Genomic DNA, 16,009 nt, shown 5'->3' on the forward strand with positions numbered 1-16,009 from the left:
CAACATCCCGGGGGAGGGAGGGGGATGCTGGTCCTGCAGGGAGATTACTCCCGTGCGTTTTTGGTGCCAGCATTGATAGTGAAACATGATCTCATAATAAACTGTAAATCGCGCTCATTTCCGCCCCCCAGCCTCGGGCGGTGATTGGTTGCACTGCGCGAGTAATTTACGGGTTTTGGGGGGAAGCTCGGCGCGGTGGAGGTAGAAGCATAAACACTGGTGCGCTTTCAGGGCCGGCGAGATAAAGTTCTCTCTCAGCTTCGTGAAAACTTTCCGCACTGCGAGGTGTGTGCTGGATTCACACACACAGTTCATTACGCGGGTCAGACTGCTGTACTCTGCAGCTCCTATAGAAGGATCATTCTCTGGGAATCACAAACAAGTCACGCGGTGTCATGAAAACAGTATTTATTGGTTTGAACAGTAAGAAGAACCCATTTAAGTAAAAACATATGTTTTCTGAAACTAGACCATGCACACTGTAATAAGACAGGCATAATATGAATCAGTTTGTGTTATTCTGTGGGAAAGAGATGCTACAAGTTCCTCCTCCACTAGATGGAGATGTCGGTCAAGAACGAGCCAGATTCCACAGTAAACAATAGAAAGACCACCAAAAACAAAACAACCAAAAGCTTTTAATGAATCAGAGGAAGTTTTTTAGTATGATGAGTAAGACCAGCTGTAAACAAGAAACTTTAGCCCAACGACTTCACATTCCTTCGTTCTTGTTTAATGGGGGTAAAAAAAAGAAAGAAGAAGCAGCGACGTGTGGCTCATTCACCAGAAAACATCAGTTCACACCAGATGCTTTCTATCACAGCAGAACCAGCATCTCTACAGGCCGCTGAAAGGAGAAATAAAAATTGCAGTCAAGGGGCAGTGGAGCAAAGTATGTTCACTGAGGCACAACACAGATTACGGGCAACACTTTTGAAATTTGTATTTCTGAAGGAATATGCAAACACTCAGGAGCAGCGCGGATTCTTAGGGACATTCTCTTGTGTTGTTTAGTCTCTGGTGACGAGAAAATGGCCTGCACAAAAAAAGACGACTGTGTTGAATGAAGAGAGGAAGGAGGGGGGGGGACGCATCAAACTCAATTCTCTAAGGGACCGACTTAAGGCTAGAACACAGAACTAAAGATGGGGGCTCAAATTAATATTGCACCCAGATGAGTCTTAAGTGTCCTTGGATGACAAGCAGTGATTGGATTGCAAGCTTGGTAGCTTTTGATGGCCATGCCTGTCAGCCTCACCTGCTTTTTAATCAGTAATTACCATAGGGGTTTCTCTGGCATTTCTTAATTAAATTGGACCAAATGCAATTAAAAACCACACTCTCATTCCTTTAAAAGGGCTCTGCGGAGTCCTTGTTTAGTTCTCACTGGTAAGAGAATAAGCGGTTGAATGGTCATAGCACCGCACCATCTCTTGCTGATCTGTACTTGATTATTTCAGTGGTCGAATTAAGTCGGCCGTTTGCATAATAAAGGGCGAGACGGAGTTCAAGATTAAAGCTTCCACTCAAACCAGAATGGAAGGTTAAAAGCGTGGTCGAGGAGGCGCGGTTGGTATGGTATTAAAACAATTAAAGTTGGGAGTTGGGGGGGGGGGGGCTTGTGATGAGAGAACGCGGCGGAGGATCATTATCGTGGCAGTAAACGCACAAGTGTGTCTTTTACCCATTACATTTGCAAAGAGGAAATGATGCAGAATGCTTTTCCAACACTCACCATCTAGAAAAGTCCCCAGCGCTCCAGGAGTTGACCACCACGCTCACGTCGGTGGTGACCGTCCCGTCGACGGTCTTCATGTCGTCTTTGGAGTCGTGATTGTAGTTGCCACAAGCGCCGCACACTTTACCCGACAGGCTGCTGGCGACAGTGACGGTGACCTCCCGTGAGATGGAGTAGGTGACCCGCACGCTGGACACCCTCTCGATGACCACGCTCCTCTCTGAGACTTGGACAGATATGTCGCTCGCCACTTTGCTGGGAAGAGACACTTTCCTGCCATTCACCTGGACGTCACAAGGGGAAAAAAGGTGCCATTATTTGGGGAGGAGGATGCATTGCATGCTTTGTGTAAATATGCCGGATTTAGCTCGAAGCTAATTTAATAATTAACTTTGGCACATGACATAAAAATAAGCTCCTACATGAAATCATCACAGGAAAATGAGTACTTTTACGGTTAAACACTTAGCTAGTACTCTGCTACTCTTCTCACCCAGGTCACGTGTTGGCTGTTCACCGCGACAACGGTCTCCTTGAAGAACACGTACACGGTTTCGACAGCCGGAGCTGCGCCTCTAGCGCAGACTCTGAGGTCCACGACCACGCGGAACCACAGCGCGACGGACTCGTCGCACATGGACGCCACTTCGAATGCCCCACGGCTCCCCCTCGCCACCATCGCTCCAGTCATGCCATCGAAAGAGGTGAGGTGGCCCACATGGCTGACGCTGCAGTGGCCCTCCTCCACATGGCAACCTCTCACGCCCTCTCTCACGTCACAAACCTGGCCACTGCCACAGGACAGCTTCTCACACGTCACCAGTCCGGAGGCCTTGCACACGCACTTGGACTCGCAGCCTTTTGCCACGACCGTTTGGCCCACCTGGAAACATACATGGTGTTAAAAGCATTTATCTTTATATCTATTGACAATGTCACAATGTATGACAACAACGTAAAAACACTTTTACCGTCAGATATCTGCCGTTGTAAACACATCCGCAATTCTCAAAGGGAACGCATTGGATACCATCAGAAACAAAGCCGCCGTCACATTGGCATCCTTCGAAACAGCTTTGAGAACAAGTAAGCGGGTAAATAAAGCTGGCACAGGTCCCGTCACAGGTGTCGGCACACAACTCATAGTGACTGTGTGCAGGGCAGGAGGCAGCTGCAAGAGAAGGAGACATGTGAAAGGCTTTGTATGCGAAAATACGGACAATTCTTCAGCTAAAATATGTGTAACTTACGGCAGAACGAGGCGCTTCTCCACGGCTGGATATTCACGCCCTCGCTCTGGCACGCCAAAGCGTAGGCCAGGATGCTCTTACACAGAGTGTCTTTGTCGCCACCCAACGCACACACATCAAACACACAATGAGACACATATGCCGCTGGGTCAATTCGACTGTGGCAGGCTTTGAAAGGCCCCTCGGGGGCGCTTATGATGCCACAGGAGTCGCCTTTTCCGTAAAAGGTGGCCTTGTCCTTCTCACACGCTGGACACTGGCCTCCACACCCCCCGCACACATTGCCAGGCAGCTCCACCACCCACGACTTCCCAAATGTGTCCACGTTGTTCGTCACTGCTCTATTGGGGAGTTGGAAGTCGTCGTGAGGGCGCTTGTTGTAGTTGCCGCAAAGGCCGCACATCTTACCCTGGTACGTGGACGGCACGACCACCTCCACATAATAAACGGTGTCATACAGGACTTTCAGGCCAAAGTCTGTCCGTACAATGATGTTGCGACCTTCCTGCGTGACTTTGAGACGCCCGTCGTTAAGGGAGAGAGGGAGATTTGTCAATTCATCGTCCACCTGGAGAGAGGCGGGAGGAGAGCAGAATCATGGTGATGAAATAAACATGGACGTGACCATGCCTGTTCTGGATTAAGTTGTTGAACTCACAAGGACTTTCCACGGCACTTTCTGCTGGATGTAGATGACAAAACCGTAAACCGCCACCGCAACAGACTTGGTAACGGCCACTTTCCCATTTCCGTACTTCTCATTGCCTTGAGTGACGCTGAATTGCGTCATCAGGCCACGATCATTACAAACCTTGGCCAACACATAGACGCAGGTACCCTGGAAATCAAACCTCCTCCCGTCGAAGGAAATGTAATGAGGGTCTCCAGAAGCCACGCACTTTGCGTTCCCCTCAGGGTGGCAGCCTTTCACCCCGTTTACAAGCTTGCAGGTCTCCCCCGTACCGCACCTGACTTTTTTGCAAGACACCGCACCATTCTCTCCGCAGGTGCATTGTTCCGCACACTCGTTTTCGGGATAGAAGATGTCTCCTTTCCCGTAGTATTGGCCGTTGTAGGAGCAGCCACAGTCTCTCACGGGAACGCAGGAAGCTCCACTCAGCAGGTAGCCTTCGTCACACACGCAGGCCTCCACGCAGGCCTTGTGGCAGGCGGCAAGGGAGGTCAGGCTGGCGCAGGTGGCTGGGCAGCCCGTGGCACACAAGCTATAATGGCTGTTAGCTGGACACAGCATAGCTGTGGGGTGGGATGAGAAGAGGGTGAGGGGGACCAGGTAAATAATAGAAGAGATATTTAAAAAAAAAAAAAAAAAAAGAAAAGAAACTCAAACTCACGACAGAAGCTATTTGTTCTCCAGGAGTGGATGGTGATTCCTTGGCGCTGACAGGCAGAGATATAGACTCCCACAGCATCACAGACTGATTTGTGGTGACCGTGGTAAGTACAGGCATCGAACACACAGTTCTCCAGGTAGGGAGCAGGGTCCACATGGCTGTGACAGTCTCGGAAAGGCCCTGCCTTGTCAGCGATGACACCGCAGTACTTCTGGGCCTGGTACTTCTTCCTCTGGGCGTCTGAACACGCCTGGCACCCAGCCCCCTGGCAGACCGAGGAGCAGCCTGGTGCGAGGGCCACCTGCCAGCTCTCCCCCAGCATGGCTCCATTTGTAGCGGCCTTGCCGTCGCGCATGGTCAGGTCGTCCTGAGCCTTGCCGTTGTAGTTGCCACACAGGCCGCAGACTGCTTCCTGGTAGGTGCTGGGCAGAGTAACGGTCACCGTGCTCTGCCAGTCAAAGGTCACGGTGATGCCGGCCGCTGTTTCCACCACAGCTGTCACGCCACTGAGAGACACGACCAGCTGATCATTGTACTCGAACGGCAACGAAGTGAGCTGCCCGTTGAGCTGAAGAGCGGGAATCGAGGGAGGGAGAGAGGAATATTTTTTAGGAGGTTATATATTTAATAATTCTGCAGTCGTTGCTAATCCATTATAAGTGTGGTTAAATCTTAGATTAATAAATTCTGCCTGGATCAAAATTAGAATATGCAATTAAATATATATGCAGAAGAACAAGAGGGATGTCAGATTTAGCACAATGACAGGAGGATTTATCATCCACTCAGTGTCTGTCCTGTGTTTATTTTTAATACTGTAACTACATGCCGTGTTCCATTTATGTTATCGACAAAAATTTACATGAAAAATAATAATATTTAATCTTTTATCAAATCACCCACATGCTCCATCCTCCACATCCATACTTACCAGGACCTTGTGGGGGTATTCTCTGCTAATGGTGAGGGTGACGTCGTAGATGGAGAGCTTGACGGTCTTGGTGTAGGACACTGCCTTGCTTCCCCGGTTGTCGTTCTGCACAGTCACCTTGAACGGCACCAGACCGGCCTGCTGGGAGCACAGCGCCACCAGCTGATATACACACGTGCCCTGGAAGTCATACCTGCGGCCATCGAAACTCTTGTAGTGTGGGTCGCCCGAGGCTGTGCACGTGGCGTGGCTGATGGGTTGGCACACATGCTCTCCGTTCACCAGGCTGCACTTCTCCTTAGCAGAGCAGGAGGCCTCGCGGCATACCACCATGCCCAGGGTCGTGTCACACTCACACAAGCGACCGCAGTTCCCTTCAGCCCAAAAGCTTTGGCCCGGCTTGTAGTAGCGGCCATTGTAGGAGCAACCGCACGTCTTAGCAGGCACGCAGACACCAGCGCTGAGGACGAAACCCCTATCACACGCGCAGGTCTCCCTGCAGGTACCAATGCAGGTCTTCTTCTGCTTGGGGAACGGGCAGGACGGCTGGCATGTTTTGTCACATTCCACATAGTGGCTGTGACGCTGACAGTTCATTGCTTGAGAGGAATTCAATTTAAAGGCGTTAACACAAAAAAATCCAATCAAATAACAAAGATACTTGAAGATACTTCTCATAAATACTCACGGCAGCCAAACTTTTTCCTCCAGTGCCAGACGATTACCCCTTGCTCGCGACACTCCTGACTGTAGGAGGCCAACGCCTGACACAGCATCTTTTTGTCTCCCTTATTCAAACACATGTCATACACACAGCTGTCCATGAAGGCCTGGGGCTCCACCTTTGCATGACATACGCGGAACACATTGGCCTTGGCTGCGAGGCCCCCACAGAAGGCCTCGGTCTCATAGAGCTTCTGATCGTTACCATCACAGGTAGGACAGTTCTTCTCACACGTGTCCCAGCAGGGACTGTTCTTGTCCTGGTCCGCCGTTTGCCAGCTCTTACCCCACTCTATCACCGAGGAGACGGCTTGGCCGGCCGGATTTTGGAGCTCGTCGCGGTTGATGCCGTTAAAGTTGCCACAAAGCCCGCAGACTGTGCCGTAGTAGCTGCTGGGCAACTTGAGGACCAGGTACCAGTTCCAGTCATAGGAGACAACCAGGCCGAAGTCTGTCTCCACCACGGCAGTGTTACCACGCTGAAACACCGACACCAATGGCTCACCATCGCCTCTACCGTTACCCAGTTTTACAGGAAGATTCACCTGCTGCCCATCCACCTGAAGGGAATGGACCAGAACAATATAAATAATGTGCACACTAAAAGACTTCATGTCAAACACATCAGACAGGAAATCTTACCATGGCACGGCCAACTTCGTTCTTGCGGAGGGTGATGACGAACCCGTACACAGACACATCTGCCTCGCGGACGTAAGAAACTGCCGTGTTCCCCCGGTTATCGTTCCTCTCGGTGACTGAGAACGGCACCAGACCGTCCAGATTCCCGCAAGTCTTGGAGATAACATACTTGCAGGTGCCCTGGAAGTTGAAGTTGTAGCCATCAAACGAGTGGTAGTGGGGGTCGCCCCAGGCCCAGCATTTGCCTGTGTACTCGGGGACGCAGACAGCTTCACCCTTCTCAACACGGCACTTCTCTTTGACCCGACACTTGGCATCTTTGCAAGGATCTAAACATGAAAAGACAAATAAAGGGTAAATTAATAGGAAATTGCAATTTATCTCAAAATGTATGAATTTGCTGTTAACAAGTTCAGATTGATGTAGGTCTTGCCTGTGTTGTAGCATGCCCTGATTCCTTTCCTGACCATGCATTTGGTACTTTTAGGGCAGGAATGCTTCTCACAGATGAGGCCTTTCGCTGGATTGCAGGTGCACTTGGTGTTACAGTCCTCCTCATACACCACCTCACCAGGCTGGGAGACATAGAGCCGGTTCATCACACAAGGGGAAATAATACATAGAAGAACCCCCACTGCAATTGAGTTGCTGATGTGGCAACTCAATTGCCACATCAGCGTGAATGTTGCTATGGGTTCCTGCTTAAACCCCTTTGACACTAAAAACAATGATTTGTACTTTATTTGATTCTTAATGGCTTTTTTTGGACAGAAAGCAGCATTGAATTATACCTTGTACGTCCTTCCATTGTCGTAGCAGCCGCACTCCTTCTCTTGAATGCATGCTTGTCCATTGAATAGGAAGCCGACATCACACTCGCAGCCTTCTACACAGCTTTCAGGGCACTCTACAATATCTGTGAGGCCTTCGCAGGCGGTAGAGCATACATCTGCACACACCTCATAGTGGCTGTTAGCTGGGCATTTCATGGCTGAAATGATCACAAGATAGGAAAAACATGGATTAGAGAAGTTAATATTAAATAAACAAAGCATTTAATACAGTTTGGCAGACCAATAGGAGGTGAGGAAGAGAGATTGAAAACCAACTTCCTCTTTGTCACTTACGACAGAATGAAGCCGTCCTCCAGTTTTTGATGTCCACTCCCGCCATGTGGCAGTTGAAGGCGTAGGCCGCCAAGCTGTCACACAGCACCTTCCCTTCGCCGTTGGAAGCGCACACGTCATACACACAGTTGTCAAAGTACGGCTGTGGGGGTAGTTTACTATGGCAGGCTGCAAAAGGCCCGTTGGCTGCTGTAGCAACGCCGCAGTAAGAGGACTTGGAAAACACCGCCTTGCGAGCCGGGTCACACACAGGACAGGTGTTCCCTGAGCAGCCATTCACACATGCCACACCCCGGACGGCGACCTTCCACGACGTTCCGAACGAATTCACGTTGGTGATCAGCCGACGGTTGGGCATCTGGAAGTCATCTTTCGGGTCATCGTTGAAGTTGCCACACAGGCCACAGACCTTGTCACGGTAATTACCAGGTACTGTGACGGTCACATGGTAGACCAGGTCATAAGTGACACGCAGCCCGAAATCTGTTGCAATGACGTAACGCATGCCTTCTTGATAGATCAGCACTGCTCCATCGTTAAGATTCACAGGAAGGTGGTTAAATACTTCATTTACCTAAAAGGAAAGCACAAGAAGAAAAGAACCACTGATGACGAGAAGGTTGAAATATTTATGTCGAGCTAGATTTGCGTCTCTAGTATCTGCCAGGACATGGTACAAGCAATTCATGTAAGATTTCACTGTATTCCAAAAATGGAGCCTGGTTCAAATGACGACAAAGTGTAGCTGCTCACCAGGACTCCGAACACGTTGTTCCTCATGATGAGATTGAAGCCGTAGACCTCCACGGCCACCAGCTTGGTGACGGCCACTAATTTGTTGTTCACCATCTGGTTCCAGCGTTCGTTCTGCACCTCCACAGAGAAGGCCTCCAGGTGGGTGCCTTTCAGCCCGCAGCCCTTGGAGAGTATGTAGGTGCAGGTGCCCTGGAAGTCAAATTTCTTCCCATCAAAAGATCTGTAATGGGGGTCACCAGCGGCCGTGCACACACCCTTGCCAATAGCATGACACTTTTGGACGCCGCTTTCAATTCTACACTTCTCATTCGGCCCACATGTGGACTTCTTGCACTCGACCTGACCAAAAAAAACAAAAAAAAAAAACAGTTGAGAAACAAGGGAAGTGTACTTTCACACTAATCACTATCAAATCATAATTGTTCAAATTGTCCACTTCAGTATTCATCACCTGTCCATCTTGTGTACACTTGCACTGCTCCTCGCACTCGCCTGTGGGATAAAACAACTGTCCGATGCGGTAGTAGCGGTCATTGTAGACGCAGCCGCACTGGGAGAAGGGAACACAGCGATCTCCACTGAGGATGAAGCCGTCATCACAGGTGCAGCCTTCCTGACACAGAGACCGGCAACCTGGAGGAGCGGACAGAGTCTTGCAGGTGGCAGGGCAGCCATCTGCACAGATCTCATATTGGGAGTGGACCGGACATTTCATCGCTGCACACAAGGGAAAGGAAAAAAGAGGATATGAGGGCAGATTCCAAATGTAGGCAGTGATTATAAGCAACAGGAAATCCCAGAAAAGGAATCCCCACAAGAATAAATAGAAACAGCAGTAAAGAAACTAAAGTTAAATGCGCCATTTAATCATTCCAATATTATCTTAACTTTATACAAATACTCGCTTCTTTACATGATTTCGTGTAAAATATTGAATTCATATGAATGCATGTCTCACCACAGAAATCGTCGGTTCTCCAGCTGTACACCTTGACCCCCTCACCTTGGCAGGCTGTTGTGTATGATGCAATGGCCTTACACAACACATCCTTTCTGCCCTTATACAAACATACATCATAAACACAGTCGTCAAAGTAGTCAGCTGGGTTCAGCTTGGCGTGGCAGTCACGGAATGGCCCTTTGGGGTCTGTTATCATACCGCAGAAATCTCCTTTTTCATATTGAACCTTCTGGGTGATGTCACAACTGGGACAAACCCCCTTACAGCCTTCAACACACCCTGGGATCTCTGCTACTCGCCAGCTGGTAGCGAAAGCGATGGGGGAGACGAGTTTGTCACCGTTCTTTGGGATCAGGTCGTCCTTGGCTTTGCCGTTGTAGTTGCCACAGAGGCCACAAACGGCTCCCATGTAGTTGCTTGGCAGTGTCACATACAGGGCGCTTGCCCAGTTGAATTTCACTTTGAGGTCGAAGTCCGTAGTGACCACAGCGAACTGGCCACTCTTAAACACAGATATCTTTCCTCCATCCAGTTTGATGGGCAGGTTGACCAGCTCATTATTCACCTGGTGAAGAACACACAATTGTATTTAAATACACAGACTGAATATCAATCGTAGGAATTAGTATATTTTATTGTACTGTTCTTACCATAATCTGGCCCTTGTGTGTCTTTGTAATGACAATGCTGATGGAATACACCTTGATCTCCACTAACTTGACGTAGGAGACAGCCTTGTTGCCCCGGTGATCATTCTGCTCCAGCACTTCAAAGGGCACCAACTCTGGGTCCTTGGAGCAGAGTGCAGCCAGTTGGTACACACATGTGCCCTGGAAGTTAAAACTCTTCTTGTCAAAAGTCTTGTAGTGGGGGTCACCAACGGCATGGCAAGTGCTGTAGGAGATCGCCTGGCACTTCCTGATGCCCTCAACCACCTGGCACTTTTGCCCTGCCCCACAGCCTTTATTCTGGCACTCCACACGTCTGCTTCCAGCAACACATATACACCTCCGCTGACAGTCCTGATCAGCCCAGAACGACTCCCCGGCGGGGATGCTTCGACCCTCATAGATACAGCCACACTTCGCGGCAGACACACACTGACCCCCGCTCCAAACGAAGCCCGTGTTGCAGGTGCAGGTCTGCACACAGGGGCGTTTGCACTTGGCGGGAGCAGTAGGGTCAGCACACGTGGCAGGACAGGCATTGCCACAGTGTTCATAGTGACTATTGGCTGGACATTTAGCAGCTTTAGGGAGAAGAAAAACCATGGAGTGTGATCAATTCTAACAACAACAAGCAGACAAAACAAAGAATGTTCATTGGAGGATTCATTTAGATAACACTACTTACGGCATTTAGCCATGTTCCTCCAATCTTGAACCTGGATCCCGGCAAGCTGGCAGGCGTCATTATAAGCCTCCAGGGCCCTGCAGAGGAACTGTCTGAGGCCACCTCCCATGCATACATCATATTTACAGTTCTCTACGTATGGTTGTGGGTCAATGAGGGCATGACATTTACTGAATGGACCGTTTATTATAAGTGAGATGAGTCCACAAAACAAGTCACCCTCCCACACCTTCATCAGTCTGTGTTCACAGTGCTCACAGCCACCCACACAGTCGTCTTTGCACAGGGGGTCCTTCACCAGCCCCGGCACCTTCCAGCTCTTCCCAAAGGCCACAACTCCTCCCGCCTGGCTGCCGGACGGCGTGGTGAAATCGTCACCGGGGTTGCCGTTGAAGTTGCCACAGAGACCACATGTTTTACCACCGTAACTGCCGGACAGAGTGATCACGAGATTGTGTTCCCAGTCGTAACGGACCGTCAGGCCAAAATCAGTCTCGATGACCACAGAGCGACCGCACTGGAACAGTTTCAGCTTGTCCATGGTTACGGGCAAAGTCCACAGGTTGTTGTCAATCTGCACGCATGAAAATAGAAAATATGCTGAGATATTACAGTCATAATCTATTCATTGAAATGTATGGATTTGAATGTGTCACACCAAGATAACATGAAATGTAATATTCATCACATATACAGTCTTTTATTAAGAGAAATAGGAAGCCTTACCCTCACACGCCCCGTCTCAGACCGAATTACTGTGATTGTGACATCATACACCTTCACTGTCACCAAGCCGACATACGACACCCTGAGGCTGCCTCTGTGCTCATTTTGGGCGAGGACTTCGAAGGTTGGGAGATGATCATCCTTCCCACAGTTTTTAGCCATCACGTATGTGCAGGAACCCATGAAGTTAAAGCGCCGCCCGTCGAAGGTGCTGTAGTGGGGGTCTCCCATCGCCGTGCAGGTACCGGGCTTCTCTTCTGGCTTGGGGACACAGGAGGGATACCCCCCCTTCATTTCACACACCTCGTTGGCACTGCAGGTGATACTGTTGCAGGACAAAGGTCCTGGAAAACCATATATGATACAATCAATTGCTTACATCATTACAGGTGATGTATGTGTAATGTAAAATATTTAATCTCTACAATCAATATACTGTGTATTATATATGTAAATATATGTAACAACACTTGAGCTTGTTTTCTTTTTATAGCATATATAACAGCGATATGATATGCACCTTACCTTGATGTATACATTGTCCTTGGGAGCCATAACCATTCATCTGGCTGATCCCTATACTGTAAAGAGCAAAGCGGGAACCAGAGCCGGACAGGGTGTGTATATTGTTGGCAGCGACTTGTTTGTAGGGCATCTCGGCCCAAGAGAAATCTGTTCCTGGAACCTGTTTCCACTGGACAGTAGCGGGCAGGTTTGTACCATCGATACGCAGCTTTGCCGTTGCACTGGACTGTGCCACGATTAAGGCCTTGTTTTCAAAGCCACCCAGAGCCTCTAGTGAGTAAGAGGAGCAGAAGTTGTCTGTGGGCATGATGGCCATCAAGAACGGGTCGTAGTATTGGTTCTGGCCCCGCGAGACCCCGTTGAAGAACAGGAGGACCTGGATGCCGTGATCAGCCTTGATGAACAGCGTTTTAGGGTTTTTGATTTGGACCTCCTTTACTTGCCCCCTGGTCAAAGTGATAACCTCCACCCGTTTGTCATATTGGACAGTGGCTTTGGTGGGCTGGGAGGCCTGCAGGAAGACGCTGTCATATTTCGTCTGGAAGGTCAGCGGAGGCACGATGAAGCTGGATCCCCACTTGCTGACCGGAAGCAGCTGCTCATACACATGGTTGCATTTGGAGAAGCGCATGGTACACGTGTGACCAGAGGAGACAGCGACAGGGTGCTGGGAGGCAACTCTGGTGCCAGAGAGATCATACGTGCTCTGGAGCTGGACACTCTCATACGGCTTGAGATCTATCACTATTTTTCTTCCAGGCCAGTAGAAGCGACGCTCGAACACAATGAACGTACGTGAGTAAATCTCCACTCTGTTGCCCACTCCTCCATTTGTCACGGAGAACTCTGGATAGGCGTACATGGCAGGTGTAAAGATGAAATATTCGGTCCCCCATTCGGAGACAGGATACACCACAGAGGTGTCTGACGTGTACAGTTTGGAGTTAAAGGAGGTTACAGTCACATCTGCTGAGGCTTCAATCCGCACCGTATTAAGAGACCTCACGCTGCCATATATCGCAACAGTGGTAGGGAGAGTGATGGTGACCCTTTCTCCAGCATTCAGGGTTTTCACTTGCTTGAAGTTTAAGGGCGGCACTTGCACCGTCACTTTAGTGTTGGCCGTGACGGCGGTAATGAATACCTGAAAGGAAGGACTGTCATACTTTTGAATATAATTCTGCATGAACGACAGAGCGAACTCCCTCCCAGCCCATAGAGCGGTCGATGGACCTGACAGATGTGAGGAAGAGCAAGGAAAGAAAACACATGTCAAAAAAGATTTCATTTCAAGTTACCTAACATCAAGTATAGTTCGGAGACTGCTCTTCACAAATTGTGTGCATGAAGGAACGTTTCAAAAATTAGGAAAATGAATGGGATTATTTGTGCCAAGGCAATCAAAGGATTCACAGACTGGCAATACAAAACTTGGCTCGAGACTTTGTTGGATCGCATACAAAGTACAAAGAAACAATATGACACCAGATAGAAAGCGACTTAAAATATACCTTCATTTTCAAAGTTAAAAAGCAAGGATGAATGCTATTCTATAAAGGATGGATTACTTTTCCCCTCGATAACCATTGTGAGAGATTTAGACTGAAGAATAGTCACTTCACTGCCTCTCAGCAGCACTCAATAAGTCACTTGCACAGACAATATAATTGCATAATGGAAATATTATCAATATCTGTGCCTTTACTGTGAAAAATAAAAATTTCCGCGCTCAGCCAGGGCCTGGGGGATTTAGATTACACTCCTGTTTCACCCATTCAGTATAATAGTTCCAACTCAATAGCAGCTGAAGGTAAATGCTATTCCCAACAAAAGCAATTTTCAATTTAGATGGCCATCTTTTATGCGCTGCTCTCGGATTCTTAACCTGTTTAACATTCTGCTTCATTCACACGGGCACCTGGTGTGGCTGCACAACAATGCTCTCAGCTGATGGGGCTGACAACATGGATAAATCGCTTCAAATTGAGCAATCACTCGGCTACAATGTCCTGTGGGGGAATTCTGCGCCAAGATTTGAGGAACACTGCTGCGATTGATTAATTGGGCTAAAGCCACGTTTAGTCAGATTTAATAGTTGTTAGATTTTCAACACCGACAATGCTACTACTGGGTTTGTTCAGTGCAACACAGTTTAACATCAGATATATCACATTGAAAATGACTAACAGTGAAGTGGGTCCAGCTAAAGAAAAAAAAAAGAAAGAAGAAAAATTACTTACAGCTGAGCAGAGCCCCCAAAGCACAAAGCAGCAACAGGGTGCCCATGGCTGAAAGAGACATTCATTGTTTTAGTTACAGAAGTATTTTAAATTGAAATTATTTGAATAATATCAACACAAAAATATAAATGCCTTGATTTCAGCCAAATAAATATTCTCAGAATGATTCGTGCTTACCTGCAATGAGGCTTGGATGAGGCTTTTTTCTTAGAGTTCAATCCTTTTATACACTCTTGACGGACAAAAAACACAACCAATCAAAAATGTTTACACTCAACTGCTACGCCTTTGAAAAACAATACCCTTCCTCTAAAACAAATTAAGGCAGAACTTGGCACCGACTTGCAGGTCCTGCTGTATGTTGACATGGGTGTAAGGTCTAATATCAACTTCTTTTATGCAACTAATCATTTATCTTTTGCTTCAGTAACAACCAAAGACACACATCCACATGAGACTCCCTGTATTTTTTTTTGTAGGTATGGGTAGTACAAAATACCTTTTCTCATGTGCAAAATGTACAAAATACTGAAAACTATGTTTGTCAAGAGATATATATATATAGATATATATATATATATATATATATATATATATATATATATAGCTACCTCTCTCTATCTATATAAAAAATATATAATACATCAAAATGTTGCTAGAGTTTTTGATTTTTTTTTTTTTTTTTCCCAGCAGAATTGTCCACTGCCATTTGATGTGTAATATTGTTCATATTCAGCTGTACTGTATGTTCTGGTGTAACCAAATAATATTATCCATTTTAGAGCGGGCAACGCAAGAATGTGATAAGACCAAACTCAACTAATATTCAAAGTCAACCATGAGTGTATTTTGATAAAAAGGTTGTGAAGAATCTAAAATATGGGAAATATTTTGATCATATTGATCTCGAACATCAGAACACAAAACAATGTTCCTAAAAGTGGATTTCTCCTTGAAATAATTTTATTAAATGTTCACAGTAGAAAAGAGCAAGTGCTAAATATCGTGATGAACTGACATTTTGTAAAAAAAATAAATTAAATGTTAAAGTCCTCTGTTGACTTAATTCTTTTGCTCGTTTTTCCATCCACCTTGTGTCATTTATCACTGTGTGAAAATCCTAAAACAATCACACCTGACTGTTCTACCGTTTATATTTAAGCCAGCTCAGTCTTATACACAAAGACGTGTCCTTGTAATGCTGGCATAATGGGTGGATAAGTCTACAGTACCGAGCAACCAAATCTCAATTAAACTAACATTTCTGCCAAATGGCAGCCGCTGGGCTTAACAGGCGTTTTCTGTTGGCTTTGGGTTTTAGTTAACAGCAGCATATGGATGGTGCTATAATTATATGCTACAGAGAAAGTAAACAGAAATCTGCCTTTGAAAGTTTGCTTTAGATAAATAAAGAATGATGAAAAAACAACTTCAAATATTTAATTAGTGGTCTTTTGGTCATGACCCTTGGGTGGGGCAACAGAAAGTGTGGTTCAGCTACTGTACACACACAGCACATTTAGATAGCAGGTGTGCCCTCATTGCTTTCTTCATTAGAACCCAACCTACATCGCCAAGATATGACCTAACTGAGGCCTAACTGATAACAGTGCTGCCAGTATTACAGTAAAATGTATGCGAGGAATATCTATTGAGTTTTTAAATGACTGACAATACCAAGTTGT

The 16,009-nt window shown here is 47.2% G+C and overlaps 1 protein-coding gene across 1 annotated transcript; it reads right to left on the minus strand.

Moving 5' to 3' along the window:
• Nucleotides 1-391: 391 nt before the first annotated feature.
• On the minus strand, nt 392-14,402 carry fcgbp (Fc gamma binding protein). Its single transcript, XM_084027065.1, has 21 exons — nt 14,325-14,402; nt 12,085-13,317; nt 11,560-11,903; nt 10,834-11,407; nt 10,131-10,729; nt 9,478-10,045; nt 8,971-9,236; nt 8,517-8,858; nt 7,764-8,337; nt 7,428-7,627; nt 7,070-7,211; nt 6,637-6,965; nt 5,960-6,554; nt 5,272-5,870; nt 4,341-4,908; nt 3,647-4,242; nt 2,989-3,556; nt 2,710-2,909; nt 2,232-2,621; nt 1,736-2,022; nt 392-847 (listed from the first exon to the last, which is right to left on the minus strand). Exons 1-21 carry the CDS (start codon nt 14,383-14,385, stop codon nt 838-840), a joined length of 9,045 nt encoding a protein of 3,014 aa, XP_083883191.1. The 5' UTR covers nt 14,386-14,402; the 3' UTR covers nt 392-837.
• Between the last annotated feature and the right edge of the window lie 1,607 nt (nt 14,403-16,009).

The sequence above is a fragment of the Eutrigla gurnardus genome, assembly GCF_963514095.1.
Source record: "Eutrigla gurnardus genome assembly, chromosome: 14".
NCBI classification, from domain to species: Eukaryota; Metazoa; Chordata; class Actinopteri; order Perciformes; family Triglidae; genus Eutrigla; species Eutrigla gurnardus.

What these genes read in the sequence shown, in the direction of transcription:
- fcgbp (XM_084027065.1), bottom strand. Translation starts at nt 14,385, where the DNA reads ATGTCTCTTTCAGCCATGGGCACCCTGTTGCTGCTTTGTGCTTTGGGG. An exon ending in CACACAAGGGCCAGATTATG is followed by an intron (nt 10,046 to 10,130) that starts GTAAGAACAGTA and finishes GTTCTTCACCAG; the next exon opens with GTGAATAATGAGCTGGTCAA. An exon ending in ACAACGGCAGATATCTGACG is followed by an intron (nt 2,622 to 2,709) that starts GTAAAAGTGTTT and finishes GTATGTTTCCAG; the next exon opens with GTGGGCCAAACGGTCGTGGC.